The sequence below is a fragment of the Gymnoscopelus braueri genome, assembly GCF_963280865.1.
Source record: "Gymnoscopelus braueri genome assembly, chromosome: 7".
NCBI lineage: Eukaryota > Metazoa > Chordata > Actinopteri > Myctophiformes > Myctophidae > Gymnoscopelus > Gymnoscopelus braueri.
The window spans coordinates 47,455,756-47,472,440 of NC_137608.1; the positions used below are offsets into that span (position 1 = coordinate 47,455,756).

A 16,685-nucleotide genomic window follows, 5' to 3' on the forward strand; every position below is an offset into this window, starting at 1 on the left:
TTGATCCTCAAACTTTCTGCTAAACCAGCTAAGTTCACCAAAGGGGGGTGGAGTTAGCTGGTTTAGCTGACTCCAGGCTCCACCCCCTTTTGACCTCAAACCTCATTATGAGCTTGGAGGTCCATTCAGCTGTTCTTATCAATGATGAACAAAACCTCCTAACTCCACTGTTTTTTGTTTTTGTCATTTCCTGAAAAAGGAACATTTTGGAGTTAGCTGGTTGCTGCCGGACAGCAGAGATATGTTTTTTGCTTTGAGATACCATGATGATGTGGAATAATTTAGTTTACTTCAGTATGTGAATTTTCTCTTTAATGGAGACACAGATTTGCATCTGTAAACACAAATAGATTGAATGTATCTTTATTAGGGAGACACGTACAAGTCAATGGATTAAATCAGACCAGTCATTAGGAACTGACTATACGAGATTTACAAACAGATTGATAAGTATCAGAACATCGTGCATCATTCCATTTAGTAGGATAGGTGGCCCTCATTTATCAACGCGGTGCAGCCCAAATAATGGGCGTATGGCGAGATCACCGCACCTTTCGGCATTTATCAATATATCCTGACGTGGGCTTCATCCTACCAACACGTCCTACCATACGCTGAGATCTCACGTCTGGTCGAGACCAGTTGTTGACGTTGGCTGCGCCCGTTTATTCCATTCTAGACCTGCGGAGCAGCATTGTCTGACTGTCTGACAGGCATCTGGACACATAATCCACTCCTAAATGTATATCTACACACTAATAATTAATCCCTGTGAAAATATAACATTTTATAAAGTAATTTAAACAAACTGCTTTAACAGTCATTCAGTTGCATTGGCTATTTTAAAATAGCAGATCTGCAAGCTCAAAAACGGGTCGCATCGCGACGCGTTGTGAGCTTGTAGATCTGCTATTTTCAAAATATACGAGCGCTTTTGCGTCGGGACTCGGGAGTCCCGCGGTCGGGACTGCCGACGATCTTTTCATGGACAGTGAGGTGTACAAACTTACAGTAGCTTGTCCTATGTTATGGAGTTATGTCATAGAGAGTTTTGAAGACAACCTGGATGGGTTAAGGATATAAACCCGACGCTCCAATCTCTTATTAACGGGACGGACCGAAACCACTGCCGCCCGTCCGAGTCTCACGGGGAATATCCTACATGACTGCTTGTGCACTGCTCGGTATGGGTTAAATAAATTAATATACAAACGTATTCCATTCATGGCGATGTGATTGGTATCATAATATGTCATTCATGTAGGCTACAAGCCTACGTGACAAAGATTGTACCGCTACGGTACGGATTACAATACATGAAAAACACAGCTGGGCAGGCGTGTGTGTGTGTGTGTGTGTGAGAGAGAGAGAGAGAGAGAGAGAGAGAGAGAGGGGGGGGGCGTGTGCGTGTGCGTGTGTGGCGAGGCAGGCGGGGGAAACTCTTTCTCATTGGCTTTTGATGTCTTTGGTCGTATTCTGGTCCTTCTTCATGTCGTAAAATCGGGGCGTTTTGAGAATATTTAAGGGCGTGTTATTTAAATGACGCTAGGTTCCAGCCGTGACATTTATCAAGCCTGGGACCAAATGTAGGCTCGGATCAGCTGTGTAGGATTCGTTGATAAATGTGACTTCGACGTTGGTGTACGGCCGAATATATGGAAAAATATACGCGGGTTTATACGCTGCGTTGATAAATGAGGGCCACAGTGTTCATTTCCACCTTTATTGTTTGGCTCTGTCATTCCACAAGGTGAAGCTCACTTTGGACCCATCAGATCACATCCATCCACCCTCCCTCTGACAGTCTGTCAGGCAAATTCCCTCTGCTGGGTCATAGTTCTTGATGAGGGTTGGGACAAAGTTGTGCTCAGCCTTACTGTGGATGGACACCAGGATGACATCTTGAGACACGCAGTTCAGCTCTGCATCTCTCCAGGACATAAGTGCAGTGGTGGAAAAATATGTTTTACTTCAATAAAAACAATACAACAATGTAGAAATCAACATTTTCTAAAATTGCAGATCTACAAGCTCACCATGCATGAACGCATCAATTTAGCTGTTTTCAAATATCCACAGGAAAAATAGGGCTCAATTGGATAATATGCTTTGTAATAATAATCTAAATCCGCAAAGCAACTAATAACTATAGTTTTCAAATAATTGTGTTGGAGTAAAAAGTACAATATTAGCCTCTGAGATGTAGTGGAGAAGAAGTATAAAGTATTGATAAATGTAAATACTAAGTAATACAACTAAGTACCTCAAAATTGCTTAAATACAGCACTTGATTAAATGTACTTGGTTACTTTGCACCAGTGACTACATATGTGCAGAGGAGATGAGGGATCAGCAACATATTGACTTAAGGTTGTCTCTGTCAGTGGAGCTTGGATTATTATCTCCTTGATAGGATTCTTGGAGCTGGTCCGAAACTGTTGCTGAGAACAGGACTGTTATAGACAGCTGATAGACAGGTGGCTTGCCTTTTTAACTGTTCCACAGAAGGGTGTCTGCAAAGCTGGCACAATATTATGATCAGGCATAAAATTGTGTTTTGACTTTTTGATTTTTCTTTACAGAACAGTACAGGTAGAATATTAGATAGCTGATCTGTCATGTGGTTTTCATCTGACTCTTGAGTGAGTCAGAGCTCTTAAAGAGTGGTTTCTGTCATTTTTGTCGTTGTTATAACTAGATAGAATTAGGGATAAATGGATGTACTAGATGTGATGATAGAGGATACGTAAGTTACATACATGACCCATTTTTCCTCACCAAACCAACTTGAGACACACACACACACACACACACACACACACACACACACACACACACACACACACACACACACACACACACACACACACACACACACACACACACAGAGCTGCAGACTGTAATGGAAGATTACTTGAAAGTTTCAGTCTAAAACCATGACAGAGTTGAAGTCAGTGGTTTGTTCTTACTCATTTCATAAGGTCTTGACTAAAATGACATAATATCATAACACAATTTTGGACAAAGGGGGAGGGAGTGAGAGAGAGAGAGAGAGAGAGAGAGAGAGAGAGAGAGAGAGAGAGAGAGAGAGAGAGAGACTGCTGAGCTTTTGAGAGAAAAAAATAACTTTTTAATTTATATATATTTTGATGCCAAAACTTTTGTACTTTTAAGTATAGTTTTCAATGGATGAGTAGGCCTAATTCATTCAAAAATTAGTAATTTTATATTGTGGAATTGCTACTTAGTGTTTAAAACATGGATACATGATGTGTGGTTTGTGTGTGAATAACTGTCCAGATGAATAGAAACACATCTATAAGCTAGTTGTTCATTAATCCAGCAGCTGTGTTGTTCACATAATCATTTGACCCAAACCATCCCACACACGCACGCACGCACGCACGCACGCACGCACGCACGCACGCACGCACACACACACACACACACACACACACACACACACACACACACACACACACACACACACACACACACACAGATCTGCAGAGAGAGAGAGAGAGAGAGAGAGAGACTGCTGAGCTTTTGAGAAAGAAAATAATATTATAATTTTGATGCCAATACTTTTATACTTTTACTCAAGTACATTTTTCAATGAATGAGCAATTCGTTCAAAAATTAGTAATTTTATATTGTGGAATTGCTACTTTTACTTAAGTAAAATAATCTGAAAGGGACAGGAACAGGGTTGGATTGGGGGGGGGGGGTTGGTAGTATATGCTTTATCCCTGCTTCTGCTCAGACTGAATTAAATCTATTTCCTTTTGGGAACTGTAGACTGGCTGGTACGTTTGATATTTACTTCAGGCCTATGTTTAATAATATCATGATTTATGAAAAAAAAACATTGTTAACATATTTTGTAAAAATGTATAAATATTTGAAAAGACTGAGATTTGTTCATTTACAAACAACAAACATAGCAGATCTACAAGCATGCATTGTGAGCTTGTAGATTGGTTATTTTCGCTGAGAGAGGTGTAGGGCTTCAGTAGTTAAAAAGATGCCCCCCCACCTGTTTATTTTCTTCTTTTATTTTTTACAAATCAAACCTTGCAAAGTAAGAATGATAACAGACACAAATAAACTTTTTCGAGTAATTGCTGGAATGTGTTGTAATAACTAGAGGAATGAAGAGCCATCTTGACACGACCAGCCAACTGGCAAGGTGGAACACGTATTATAATTATGTATGGTATCAAACAGTCTTCAGCCTTACATGTTTTTAAGTTAGTCTACAAGATTATTCGTATTTTCTTCTTATTTACAGTCTATGACCATAAGATGGAGAGAAAGAGAGAGAGACACAGACAGACAGACAGACAGACAGACAGACAGACAGACAGACAGACAGACAGACAGACAGAGAGACAGACAGACAGACAGACAGACAGACAGACAGACAGACAGACCGACAGATTAGGGCGGATTCAGACTATGGTCCGGAGTGCGCACCCTGGACCACTTGGGTTGGTGTGAACGTTGCGTATCGTTCCCCGGAACGGATCACCGTACCGTACCCGAGACCGCCTCCGGAGGTAGTCTCGGATCCGGATCATGCGTACTCGGGTACGGAACGATGCAATGTGAAGCCATCCGTACCAACAGAAGGAAGTGGACTTCTAATCATATGCTTTATATATTTTTATAATGACAAATTATTTTAGCTTGGTTATACCTTCTCATAGTTCTACTTGAATGTTGACAAGAAATAATAATCCCGCTAGTGTTTGAGTAGCGCGAGCCGTGAAAAAACATAAACAAAAAACACATGTGTAGCGTAGCGCTGCCACTAGGATGAATATACCAAGGATTAGTCTGTGACTGTCACTGCTAAAATACCAGTGACGTCACTATCATATTGATAATAACAGAGACGACGTTACATTTTGAGGTTTCGAAGACCAACGCACACACTGCTTTACTGGACTGTACGAGATTTACAAACAAAAGGCATATTCATAGGACATGGTGCATCATTCCATTTAGTTTTCGAATTTATATGTCCACAGTCTTCCTTTCCTTCATAATTGTCTGGATTTCCATCACTCCACAAGGTGTAGCTCACTTTGGACCCATCAGACCACATCCATTTACCCTCCTTATGAATGTCACTCAGGCCAATCCAGGTCGGTCTCTCTGCTGGGTCATAGTTCTTGATCATGGCTCGGACAAATTTGTGCTCACCAACACTGTGGATGGACACCAGGTTGGCATCTTGGGACACACAGTTCAGCTCAGCATCAGCCCAGGTCATAGCTGTCGACACGTACTTGTAGCAGCTGCCGTAGAAGCTGGACCAGAACACTGGACAGGCTCCATCAGCCAAGGCAGCCAGGCCCAGCAAGCATAGGAGATGAGGGATCAGCGGCATGTCGACTTGAGGTTGTCTCTCCGTCAGTGGAACTTGTATTTGGGTCTTCTTGAGGGGATTCTTGGAGCTGGTCTGAATCTGTTGCTGGTTGCTGAGATCAGGACCCTTATAGACAGCAGTCGTAGAACTCTTCAGTGAAACTCCAGAGTAATTTCCACAAAGAGTGAGAGCACAGAATATGACCAATCAGGTATGAGACCTGAACAGCATGCAAGGCAAGTCTCCTGAACAAGTGAGGAGGTTTCAGGTACATATAGAAGATAAGTCTGGTTGATGGACAGGCCCTTATGGTTGTATTCTATTTGCAAACACTCTAACATCAATGGTTTTGCTGACAGGTGAAGATGAGAGCAGGTGGTGTGTATTGTAGTCCTTGTACTGCAGTGATTCTTAAAGTGGGGTCCGGGAGCCCCATGGGGTCCTTGAGGGGGTTCCAGGGGGTCTAGTTAATGTAGCATAAAAATTTGTTGAACCACTTTGACAACATTTTATACTTCGACTAATCAAAAAAATAGCCGATCTACCAGCTCACAACACGTTGTGATGTGAGATTTTGAAAAATCTTGAAAGATTGTTAAATCTTATTAAATACTTTTGGAAAAAACACAAATCGTCTCTTATGGGGGTCCCTGGCACATAATTGTTTCAAATGGGGGTTTGCGGCCAAATCCATATCAATATGGGGGTCCTTGACAGGAGAGGGTTTGAGAACCACTGTTGTATAGGCACAGGGCCGTAAATAGGCCAAACTGAAACATTCAAATAGCCCAAAAGAGACAGACACTCCTCACAGAGGGCAGCTCGGGTGATCTGGCATGTGCAACGTGAGCTGGCAAAATAAATACTTGCATTTACTTTTGGGAACTGTAGACTGGCTGGTATGTTTGATATTTACTGTATGTTTGATAATATCACAATTTAATGATTTATAAAAAAATATGTGTTAAACTATTTTGTGCAAATGTATAACATTTAGAAAAATACTGTATTTGTTCATTCACAAACAACAACAATATTCCTGTTTCTCACCCAAGCTCTTCACCCAAGGTCCTTGTGACAGTCACTCAGGCCAATCCAGGTCTTTCCCTCTGTCGGGTGCCGTGAATAGGCCAAACAGAAACACTCAAACAGCCCAAAAGAGACAGATACTTGTCCTCACAGAGGGGGGCTCGTGTTGCACATGCCAGATCACCCCCACACACCACCACCTGCCTCTTTTATCTGCCCCACATAGTGGTTCTACAAAGCTTGCATGATATGAGTGGAAATGATCCTGTGTTCCGTCTTTTAGCGTAGGAACAGTCTGTCATGAGCTTTTCTTCTGTCTCTTGAGTGAGGCAGAACTCTTAAAAACTTTGGTGGTTTCTGTTATTTTATAGACATTGTTATAAAATACTAGATGTGACATAAGTGAATAAGTAAGTTACATACATGAGCCATTTTTCCTCACCAAACCAACGTGTTCAATAGATCTGAACCTGGTGTCAGAGTTTCAAAGGAGTCATCCTGTCATAAGACAGGGCCCCACCGTGGTGCATCTGGCTTTGTCGAGCGTCTACACAAACACAATTGGCCCGTGCTCAAGACAGTCCTACAGGAGGGCAATGGCCTACAACGGGGTTGTAGGCGGGCTCCCGCGGTTGGCTCGCTCCCCGACGGGGCTCGGTCGGGATTGCTTGGATCGTTTTCGCCCTACAATTGTTCTCCCCAATCTGCCTGGGAGGGGGGTGGGGACTTAACACCTTATTGGGGAGCGGTGCCTACAACTTTCAGACTATCCCCACCCCCCCCCCCCCCTCCCTCCCTCCCTCCCTCCCTCCCTCCCTGCTGCAGGGGGGGGCGAGACGGGGAGACCGGCTCCACCACGGCATCCATCTTTGTTTACATGGAGTGGACATGTCACTTTGTCGCAATGTAATTAATTATAGGGCTCAGCAACCCAATAATGATGGTCTATTGGTGCTGTTTAGGCCCAAATAACATGTCGATTTTATGTTTTATATGTTTTAATTACATTTGGCCTGGATTTTTTATATCTGGACTACTCTCACTGCCTGAGGACATCATTGCAGCAGAGCATACAGGTAAAGTGCCTAATGATTAATATGGCATAATCACTGAACAGTATTAGACCAAAGAAAGACTCGTCATATCATATTATTTAATTGTTATATTATTTGAAATAGATTTAGCTTAGTTCATGTAGCAGGACCTACCATGCTAATGACTATGCTAACGTCATAATAACAGGAGTTTTCAGGCTGAGTGGGGCATGAATAACATAATCACTGATCACTGTTATGCTCCAATTAGACCCGACGTTATATTTCATATTATTCTAAATATATTTAACTTATGTATTTATGTAGCCGTTCAAGGAAGAACCATGCTAACGATGCTAGAGCTAGCGTGTTAGCATCACCATAGAGGTTTACTACAGGCTGAGTGGTGCATGAATAACATATTCACTGATCACTGTATATGCTCATTAGATCCTGAGAAAGACTAGATTTTATATTTCATTAAGATTAAGATTTGTATGGTTACATTTGATGTAAAAACGATGTTGCTGTTGTTGTTGTTGTTGTTGTTGTTGTTAGTCATCCCCTGTAATGTATTACACTAGGGCAGGGGTCTTCAACAGGGGGTCCTCAGAGTTGCTACAGGGGGGCCGCCAATGTTAGTGTGTTTTTTTTACATTAACCACTGGAATCCTAGAATTCCTTTTCTGAGGGGAACATTAGCCAAAAATAGCCGATCTACAAGCTCATGTTGTGAGCTTGTAGATCGGCTATTTTTGGCAAAGAGGTTTGGTGTAGAGGGGAAAAGAGCAGATCAACTACACGTTTTCTAAGTATTGATAGTTTAAGTGGTTAACTGTCTGAAAATTCACATTAACATGAATCCAACACTGATGATATTGCTGTCAAGTCTATGAAGCTATCTATGAAATCTATGAAAAAGTTTAATCTGCGACACAATTGTATACAATATGTAGTGGGGGTCCCTGCTTCATCTCTCTCCACACGTTTGATATTCAGGACAGTTCTTAATGTTTCTGTTGATCTGGGAAGCTGCTAGCTTTGCCTATATTCTCATTTATTTATTTAATATTTGACAGAGCATGATAGGAGACTCATCAATTAATTATTGTCAACAAGGCATTTGTAAGGACCCCAAATGTATTTTTTTTAAATGGAGTCTGTGTTCTTAACAACAACAACACAACGTTGTAGACATGTGTCATATTCAATTATGACCTAAGATGTATAAATGTGAAATTATATAGATCTACAAGCTTGCAGGTGCTATTTTTTATTTTTTTAAGAAAACTAATAAATATAATCTAATAATAAGTGACATATTGTGAGCTTGTAGATCTGCCATTTTATTATAATAATAGTGGTCTAATGCATATCAAACTGGGGGTCCTTGAAATTAAAAGTTTTGAGAACCACTGTGATAGGGGATACTTTGTGTTCATATTTGAGACAGTTATTTATGCAAATATTCCAAACTTTCACTTTATATTTATTTTTAAATAGCCGATCTACAAGCTTGTAGATTGGCTTGTAATCAGCCGATTCGTGTTTTTACACCGGCTATTCAGCCCTTTTTAAATATTTTCTGTATTCACATGCAAGCAAGGTGGTGTCACATGAAGCAAACAAAGCACTGGTAGTTAGTACTTCTAGCGTCTGCTGGATCCAGGGTGCAACTCCCTGCAGTGCTGTATACCCTGCTGAGTGTCTCACCTTTGTCCTGTTGTATGATTACATGAAATGTTATTAATGACTTAATGAGTTAACAAATTAGCAATTTTACTGAAACTGTTGACAACTGTGTGTATTGGCTGTGTTCAGAATCAGATCAGCTCACCTGGCTGAAACCCACTTCTTATGTTTTCTTGTAATTACACGTTTACACCTGTAGGCTACTACAACTTCACTGGAGATGCTGATGGTGCCATGTAGCCTTTTTGTTGTATTATAATATCTGAATGCACTCTTCACTCTTCATACATCAAGCGGATAGCTCTGTGATTACACCTTTAGCACATGGTTGCTTTAGTCTGCAACCACACTCACTGAATGGAGGGTTTACCCCTCCTCCTGCTCAGAGGTGTCAGACTGGACGGAAAATAGTTAAAATATACATGATTAGAACATGCTTAAACATTAGACAATTAAGGTCTAATATTGCTACAAATTGCTACAAAACCTGTATATCCAGTCGTTTTGGGGCAAAAACAAGAAGTTGAAGGATAAAATCAAGTCTGATAATGATGTTGTTCACTTAAGACCATTTTTCAAATATAGATTTTTTTAACATTTTGGGAAAATAGCCAATTTTACATCGAGGTGCCCAGATGTCCCTAGTGCCCACTATCCTGTATCCATCCAATGTAATTATGGTTTAGTCACAAGCTTTTGTTTGTTCAATATTTATAAAACCCACAGACACACTCTACAAGCTCATCCCGCTTCGCATCCCAACGCTTTGTGAGCTTGTAGATCGGCTATTTTTGCTACTTTAGTGTGACACTGTAGTATGAAGATTAAAAAATGAAAATACAAGAAGCAACTTGTAAAGCATTCCTTATGTCAGTATCAGTTCAAAACAGCAGCATCAGCCCAGTACCTCTGTTTGTTTATTGAACGGTCAAAGCTTAACATGTGTCAAGTCAGACGAACGTAAACCCTTGACTTCTGGTTGGTGGACTTCAAAATAAGAGCGCTTTGTCAAGTTATGGGAAAGTAAGTGTCTTCCTGTCTGTGGAATGTAAAATAAGAGCACTGTTGGCCTATATTGCGCTGTTTTCACTGTTGCTACACTTAAAAATATAAAATAACAAGTGTTAAGGTAGGGTAAGTGATTTTCTTTTGTTAAAATAAGTGTTAAATAGCTTTATATTCTGATAGTACTTATTGCTACATAGTGTTTGTTCAGTAACATGAGTCTCCATGTCTCTCCAGCTCTTTATTAAACAGAAAATGCCTTTTCAGGTCAGGATACCAATTTTATCGAATCAAGACAGAGAACTTAGACAGGATACAGATTAAACAAGTGAAATTGGAAGTGATGACACAAAGAAATGTGCATGTAAATCTGGAACTGGAACACTATAAAAATTAAGCTGATAAATGGGTACTCTCCTGATTGGCTGAAATGGTGTCACCTACCTGGAGATGTATTTTCTGTCTATCAAAGAGCTGGAGAGACAGAGAGACCCCTGTTACTGAACAAACACTCTAGAGTCTATAGCAATGAGTACTATCAGAATATAGAGCTTTAACCCATAACAAAAACCTTTTTGTTTTTACCAAAACATATCACTTACCCTACCTTTAACCCATAGTCATATTCATAGCTATTTAGATATTTGTCATAAATATTGAGGTATGACATTTTTTATCGTGCAGCCAGCCCCATAATTCGCAAGTAGAAAGTAAATAATAAGTGTTTAATTGAACGGAAATTTAATTTAACCTAACATTTTGTAAAGGACGATTTACTTTTTGGGCAAGACCTGTGGGCAAGTAGAAAATGACCTATACTTGCCCGACGGGCAAGTGCCTCTGAGACCTTAGTGTCAACAACCCCTGATGTACCATGCCTCACATCCTTACATGCAATTATCAGTTCATAATTACATTGCCTTTTTAAAACATATTAAGTTATAACTGATATAACAGCTCCTCCCTCCCCAACATGGAAAGCCTTCAGGTGGGCAGAATGGAGAATTGAGTTTAATACCCCTTTATTACTGCAGTGTGGTGCCTAGTTCTTCAGGTCTTTAGATGTAATTTACAATGTAATAATGTTCTAGGAGTTTAACTTGTTAAATTTGACTCTGGATCTAAACACTGCCTAACATGGAACTGGAGACAGGAAAGCTAGCAGCAGTAGTTAAGAGAAACAACACTAACCAAACTAATACAAAAAGTAGTTCAAATGCAAAGGCAGGGGAACAATGCCTTGTGTTGTGGCGCGTTGCTTGTGAGCGCCTATTTTAATATTTTTTGTGTACAAAGGAAAACAGGAGGGGGCCTAGTATAGAGTCCTGGGGACTATAGTCAACAAAATATATATGGTTTTAGTGGGTAACCACTTCAACCTAATATACTTAGTTGACAGGGTCCCCAAGGAGTGCATTATTAACTTACAGTATGGATCTTCTATTCTGCTGAATGTTTGCCTAGGTCACATGGGGTCATTGGGGGAGACACCAAGCTAGATGACTCATCTAATACCCAAGACCAATCAGCAGTGGTCAGGGAGGGGCTACATGGGGGATTTGGGAATTGGCATCACAACAAGACTTCAGCCTACACATTCCACCACTAGCGTCCAGGAGAATTACCCTCCCATACGCCCCATCGCCGCGAGCGGGAGGGAAGCCGGGCGGGGAGGGTGATATCGGTCATTGCATGTACTCCTAAGGGCTGGGGGCGGCACCTGTCAGCGGGGAGTGTTTGGGCGGGAGGAGTAGGACGAAGGGTCTCCTGGTGGGGGCTCCTCACTGGCAGGTGAGTCAGTAGGATACGACAGCATGTGACAACACAGAAATGTGTGTGGGGAGGAAATAATTGTCATAACGACTAAATTGGGGAGAAAAAGGGGAAAAAAAATAATTGGCTACACTAATTTTTAAAAAAGAAAGAAAAAAATAATGCAGGGCCTCACACTATAATGTTTATTGTTTAACATTATGGCTCCAACTCACAGCTGTCAGTGTTTAAAACATGGATACATGATGTGTGGTTTGTGTGTGAAATGGAAACACGTCTTCTTGGATATCTAGTATGGTAGTTGTTCATTAATCGAGTAGCAGTTGCACACACACACACACACACACACACACACACACACACACACACACACACACACACACACACACACACACACACACACACACACACACACACACTAAGATCATGACCATAAAACATTTGATTCTGTGAAAAAAATATGATTGAATATTTAATTATATGATGTACCATATCTAATGAATAACCTTCATTTTTATTTTTCAAATATATATTTAAATCACAGAATCAAATGTTTTATGGTCATGAATCACCAGGAGCCTGGGTGGCTTGGTTCCAGGCCAGGCCTGGAAATTCGTCATTTTAGGGGCAAGGCCACTAACACCCTGGTGGTATTTTATAGGGCACAAATGTCCATTGAAAGAATTGATTGAATTTAAGGGTTAAAGGATTATTTAAAATGTAATATGTAGACTATCTGCAGTGAGGTAAATACGTTTTACAATCTGATCCATGCTCGGCCCTGCATCAATCAAAGTTTCTGGATTGGTTTAAAGATGGGGACTCAGGGCAGTTAAGAATTCAGAATCTCAACAAAAGACACTGGTGTCTACATGACAAGAAAGAGACACTGGTGTTTACTCAACATATTGACAAGAAAGACACAGAGGAGAAAGTGGTACAGTCAGTCAGCTGGGGCATTACTGTAAGGCCACTGTGGCCTCAGGGCATGCCATTTTTTGAGAGGCACAAGGCCAAACTTAGGGGTAATGACAGGCATGGCCTTCGTGGCCTCCCTGAAATTCCTGCCCTGTTCCAGGCTTAAAATAATTCATATAAATATTTTCGGAAATCTCGATGGGAAAAAAACAATGGGCTTTCGATTTGTGGAACCACAAAATGGCTGCCACTGCTATGCCCTATAGGAGTTTACAGCAGTTCATGTTCAAGTGCTCTTTGCATTGGAGACACAGATTTGCATAAATACGTCATTTACAAACATATTTAGTGTACATTAATTATGGAGACCCAGTACAAGTCAACGGGTTGAATCAGACAATAGATACTGACTGCATGAGATTTACACACAGAAGGTATAGTAACAGAACAAACCCAGTCATCCTTCCTTCTGAGTGTCATGACTCAGGCCGATCCAGGTTCTTGATCAGGTTTTGGACAAAGTTATGCTCAACCAACACTGTGGATGAGCACCTATCACTGCTGCACCTATGCAACTCGGAACACCCGTCACTGCACCCGACATACAGGCTCCCTGGGTCACATCAGAGGTAGGAGCAGTGGCAGTCTTGCATAATGCAGAGAAACAGCAAGTTAAACAGGAAGTCAGTGAGGCCAGGGAGGTCAGTGAGGCAATTTTGATAGCCATCGACAGTGAGGAGGGGATGACAGTCACAGAGGGGACCCAGGAAAATCGGGTCAGAGGGGAGGTCAGAACAGCGACAATGTTGAGAGAGAGCTGGAAGTGTTTGAGACAGTGGAGGGGTACGGAAACTACTGGGGAATGAAGATAGTGACGTGTATGTCCCTCCTGTGACAGTGAATGCGATTAATGAAAGGAGAGAGAGAGGGGTGTACAGATGATCAAATACTAGAAATGACAGTGAATGCGATTAATGAAGGGAGTGGGATGAAGGAGCAGGATGGAGCAGATAAGCAGACAGGCGAGGGTGGGGCGCTACAAGCACAGCCCTATTCCCCCACTGCCTCTTATCCCCCCTATTCCCCCTCTGCCCTGGATGAGAAATCCTATTCCCCCTCGTCACCTGCGAGGATTCCTCTCAGCCTCAAGAAGAAGGAGATTGAATGTATAGCACAATGCTGCTCATGAACGTTGCTTATACGCGCTGCGATGAAGAGAATCATGTTACTTTGTGCTCCTTAATGCCGAATGCCAAATATTATTTTTTGTGGTGCTTAAATGCTAAGGCGTGAGGCAAGAGACATTTACTGGCAGACACATTATTGGAATCTCAGATGACAGAGAAAAACAGAAGTGGGTAAATGACGCAATACATTAGGAAAGTAAGGAGCAGGCCTATACTTTGGCTTATGAGAGCTGATTACCACACATCACATATCCAAAACACGATTCGTAAAGCTGGACATTCGGACATAATAGAGGAACCTGGCTATAGGCCTACTGTCTGCACATCTGATAATGGAATGGATGAGAAGTGATATGTGATCTGATGCATATATTTTTGGTCGAACTACTCCTTTAAGTAAAAAAAAATACTTTTATGTATTTATTTATTTCCGGGACAGTGCACATTAATGAACATTTCAATCAATAAACATGAAATCATGTAAATATGCCGGATTTAGCTATAAGCTAATTTCCACTTCCACTTTGACCAGCAAAAACCCCACCAGGCGGGTTGAAATTGCTGAGGGGGGGGGGGGGAGGGTTGTGTTTCGTGACGCTTTGTGAGCTTGTAGATTACAAAAATAAGCTTTGCTATACATATGTGAATATCCAATGTTCTTTACAGTGAAGACACAGATTTGCATATCTAAACACAAACATTTAATGTACCTTTATTATGGAGACACAGTACAAGTATGTGGGTTAAATAAGACAATCCAGTCACTAGTACTGTACTGTACTAATGTCTGTACTGGACTGTACGAGATTTACAGACAGAAGGCATGGTGCTAGAACATCGTGCATCATTCCATTTAGACCGGTAGTTTGTATGAACACAGTGTTCTCTTGTACCAGGACCGTTTGGCTCATTCTCACTCCACAAGGCGTAGCTCACTTTGGACCCATCAGACCACATCCACCCACGGTCCTTGTGACAGTCACTCAGGCCAATCCAGGTCCCTCTCTCTGCTGGGTCATAGTTCTTGACCAGGGCTCGGACAAAGTTGTGCTCAGCCTCACTGTGGACGGACACGAGGTTGGCATCTTGGGACACGCAGTGCAGCTCGGCATCGGCCCAGGTCATACCTGTAGCAACATACTTGTAGCAGCTGCCATAGAAGCTGGTCCAGAACACTGGACAGGCTCCATCAGCCAAGGCAGCGGTGTGCACGGTGCCTAGCGACAGGCCCAGCAAGCATAGGAGATGAGGGATCAGCAGCATGCCGACTTGAGGATGTCTCTCCGTCAGTGGTGTGGCAGGGAACGCTTTATGAGACGAGATATGTATTAATATTTATAGGCCGCAAAACAAATAATTATGATCAATAGATATCCATAAACGTGAAAGATACGTCACTTGACGTAACGTGAGTTCTTTATGTAAGCAAGGTAATGTATGATTTACCGTTAAAAAGAGAGTAGGCAAACAACTTCTAACTAGGCACTGGGTTACAACTGATAAAAAGCCTTAAACATTCAACAGTTAAACTCCAACCACCTGAGTCACTAACTAAATAAACTACACAAATAACCAAGCAAATTAATGTTATAAAAACTAAAACATTAGATATAGTGTAAATATGGAAACAAAACCCTGGATGGCTGAGGAAAGCCCTCAGGAAAAGAAAGAGGGGAAGAGAGAGCGAGAGAGAGAGAGAGAGAAATTGAGAGGAGAACTGGCACGATTGCAGGGTCACAACATACAGTAAGCCTATGTTGCCACAGAAATAGTTGGATGAGGCCGAACCTGGTGTAGATCTTTTCTCGTCGTCTGGGAACAGGGTTTCCTCTGGGCGGCTGAAAACAAGTCTTAGAATTCTGAGCCAAGAGAGGTGAAGGCAGGACATTTTAAAGCAAATTTCACTTCCTCTTTTCTTAGGATTGGGTGACACCAGCAGGAGGTGTGAACGCATGTCAGTATGCAAAACATCACCATTGATTCCCTTTCTCAAATTGTATCTAGGATTTCTACATTATTGCACATCGTAGTTGGCTTTTCAGGTGTTTTTTCATTTAATTCAATATCAAAATAGTTATAGTAGTAGTAAAATAGATAGTAAACATGAATCATATTAGTTCATGTGTTAGTTATCATCAAAGAACACAATTGAGGTTACATAACATTAACATTTGATCACATAAACAAAATAATTAAGTCCTTTGTTTGTACACAAACTGTATTTATACAGCACCTTTTTAAACAAAGTTAAAGTGCTTAACAACTTAAAATCAAACAGTGAAACATAAACAATTACAGCAACAATAACAAAAACACAACTAGAAAAAGTGCTCCTCGGAGCACAGGTCTCCGCAAGGTCAGGTAGGTTATTGTGGCCTCCTGGTGGCGCTATAACAGGCCAATGTGAAAAGGGTGGCATTTCTTCTCAGGCCTTGCACGGCAATCGGACACTGCATTCATGATTTGAGGCATTTTGTTAAAAAAAAATGTGTTTTGCTATATTAGACCTGCTGATGGCGCTATAACAGGCCATTTGCTCCTCAACATAGTGTGAATGTGAGTGCTAAGTGTGACCGCAATCGGACGCTGCGTTCATGATTAGTGGCATTTTTTTTAAACCAAGCCACTACTGCAAACTTTAGAATCTTAGCCAATCAGGATGGAATATGAAAA

At 41.3% G+C, this 16,685-nt stretch overlaps 1 protein-coding gene across 1 annotated transcript; it reads right to left on the reverse strand.

Moving 5' to 3' along the window:
* Positions 1-14,662: 14,662 nt before the first annotated feature.
* On the reverse strand, positions 14,663-15,855 carry LOC308088080 (lactose-binding lectin l-2-like). Its single transcript, XM_080432428.1, has 2 exons — positions 15,801-15,855; positions 14,663-15,319 (listed from the first exon to the last, which is right to left on the reverse strand). The coding sequence occupies exon 2, from the start codon at positions 15,273-15,275 to the stop codon at positions 14,793-14,795; it is 483 nt and encodes a 160-aa protein (XP_080288554.1). The 5' UTR covers positions 15,276-15,319; positions 15,801-15,855; the 3' UTR covers positions 14,663-14,792.
* Positions 15,856-16,685: the final 830 nt, after the last annotated feature.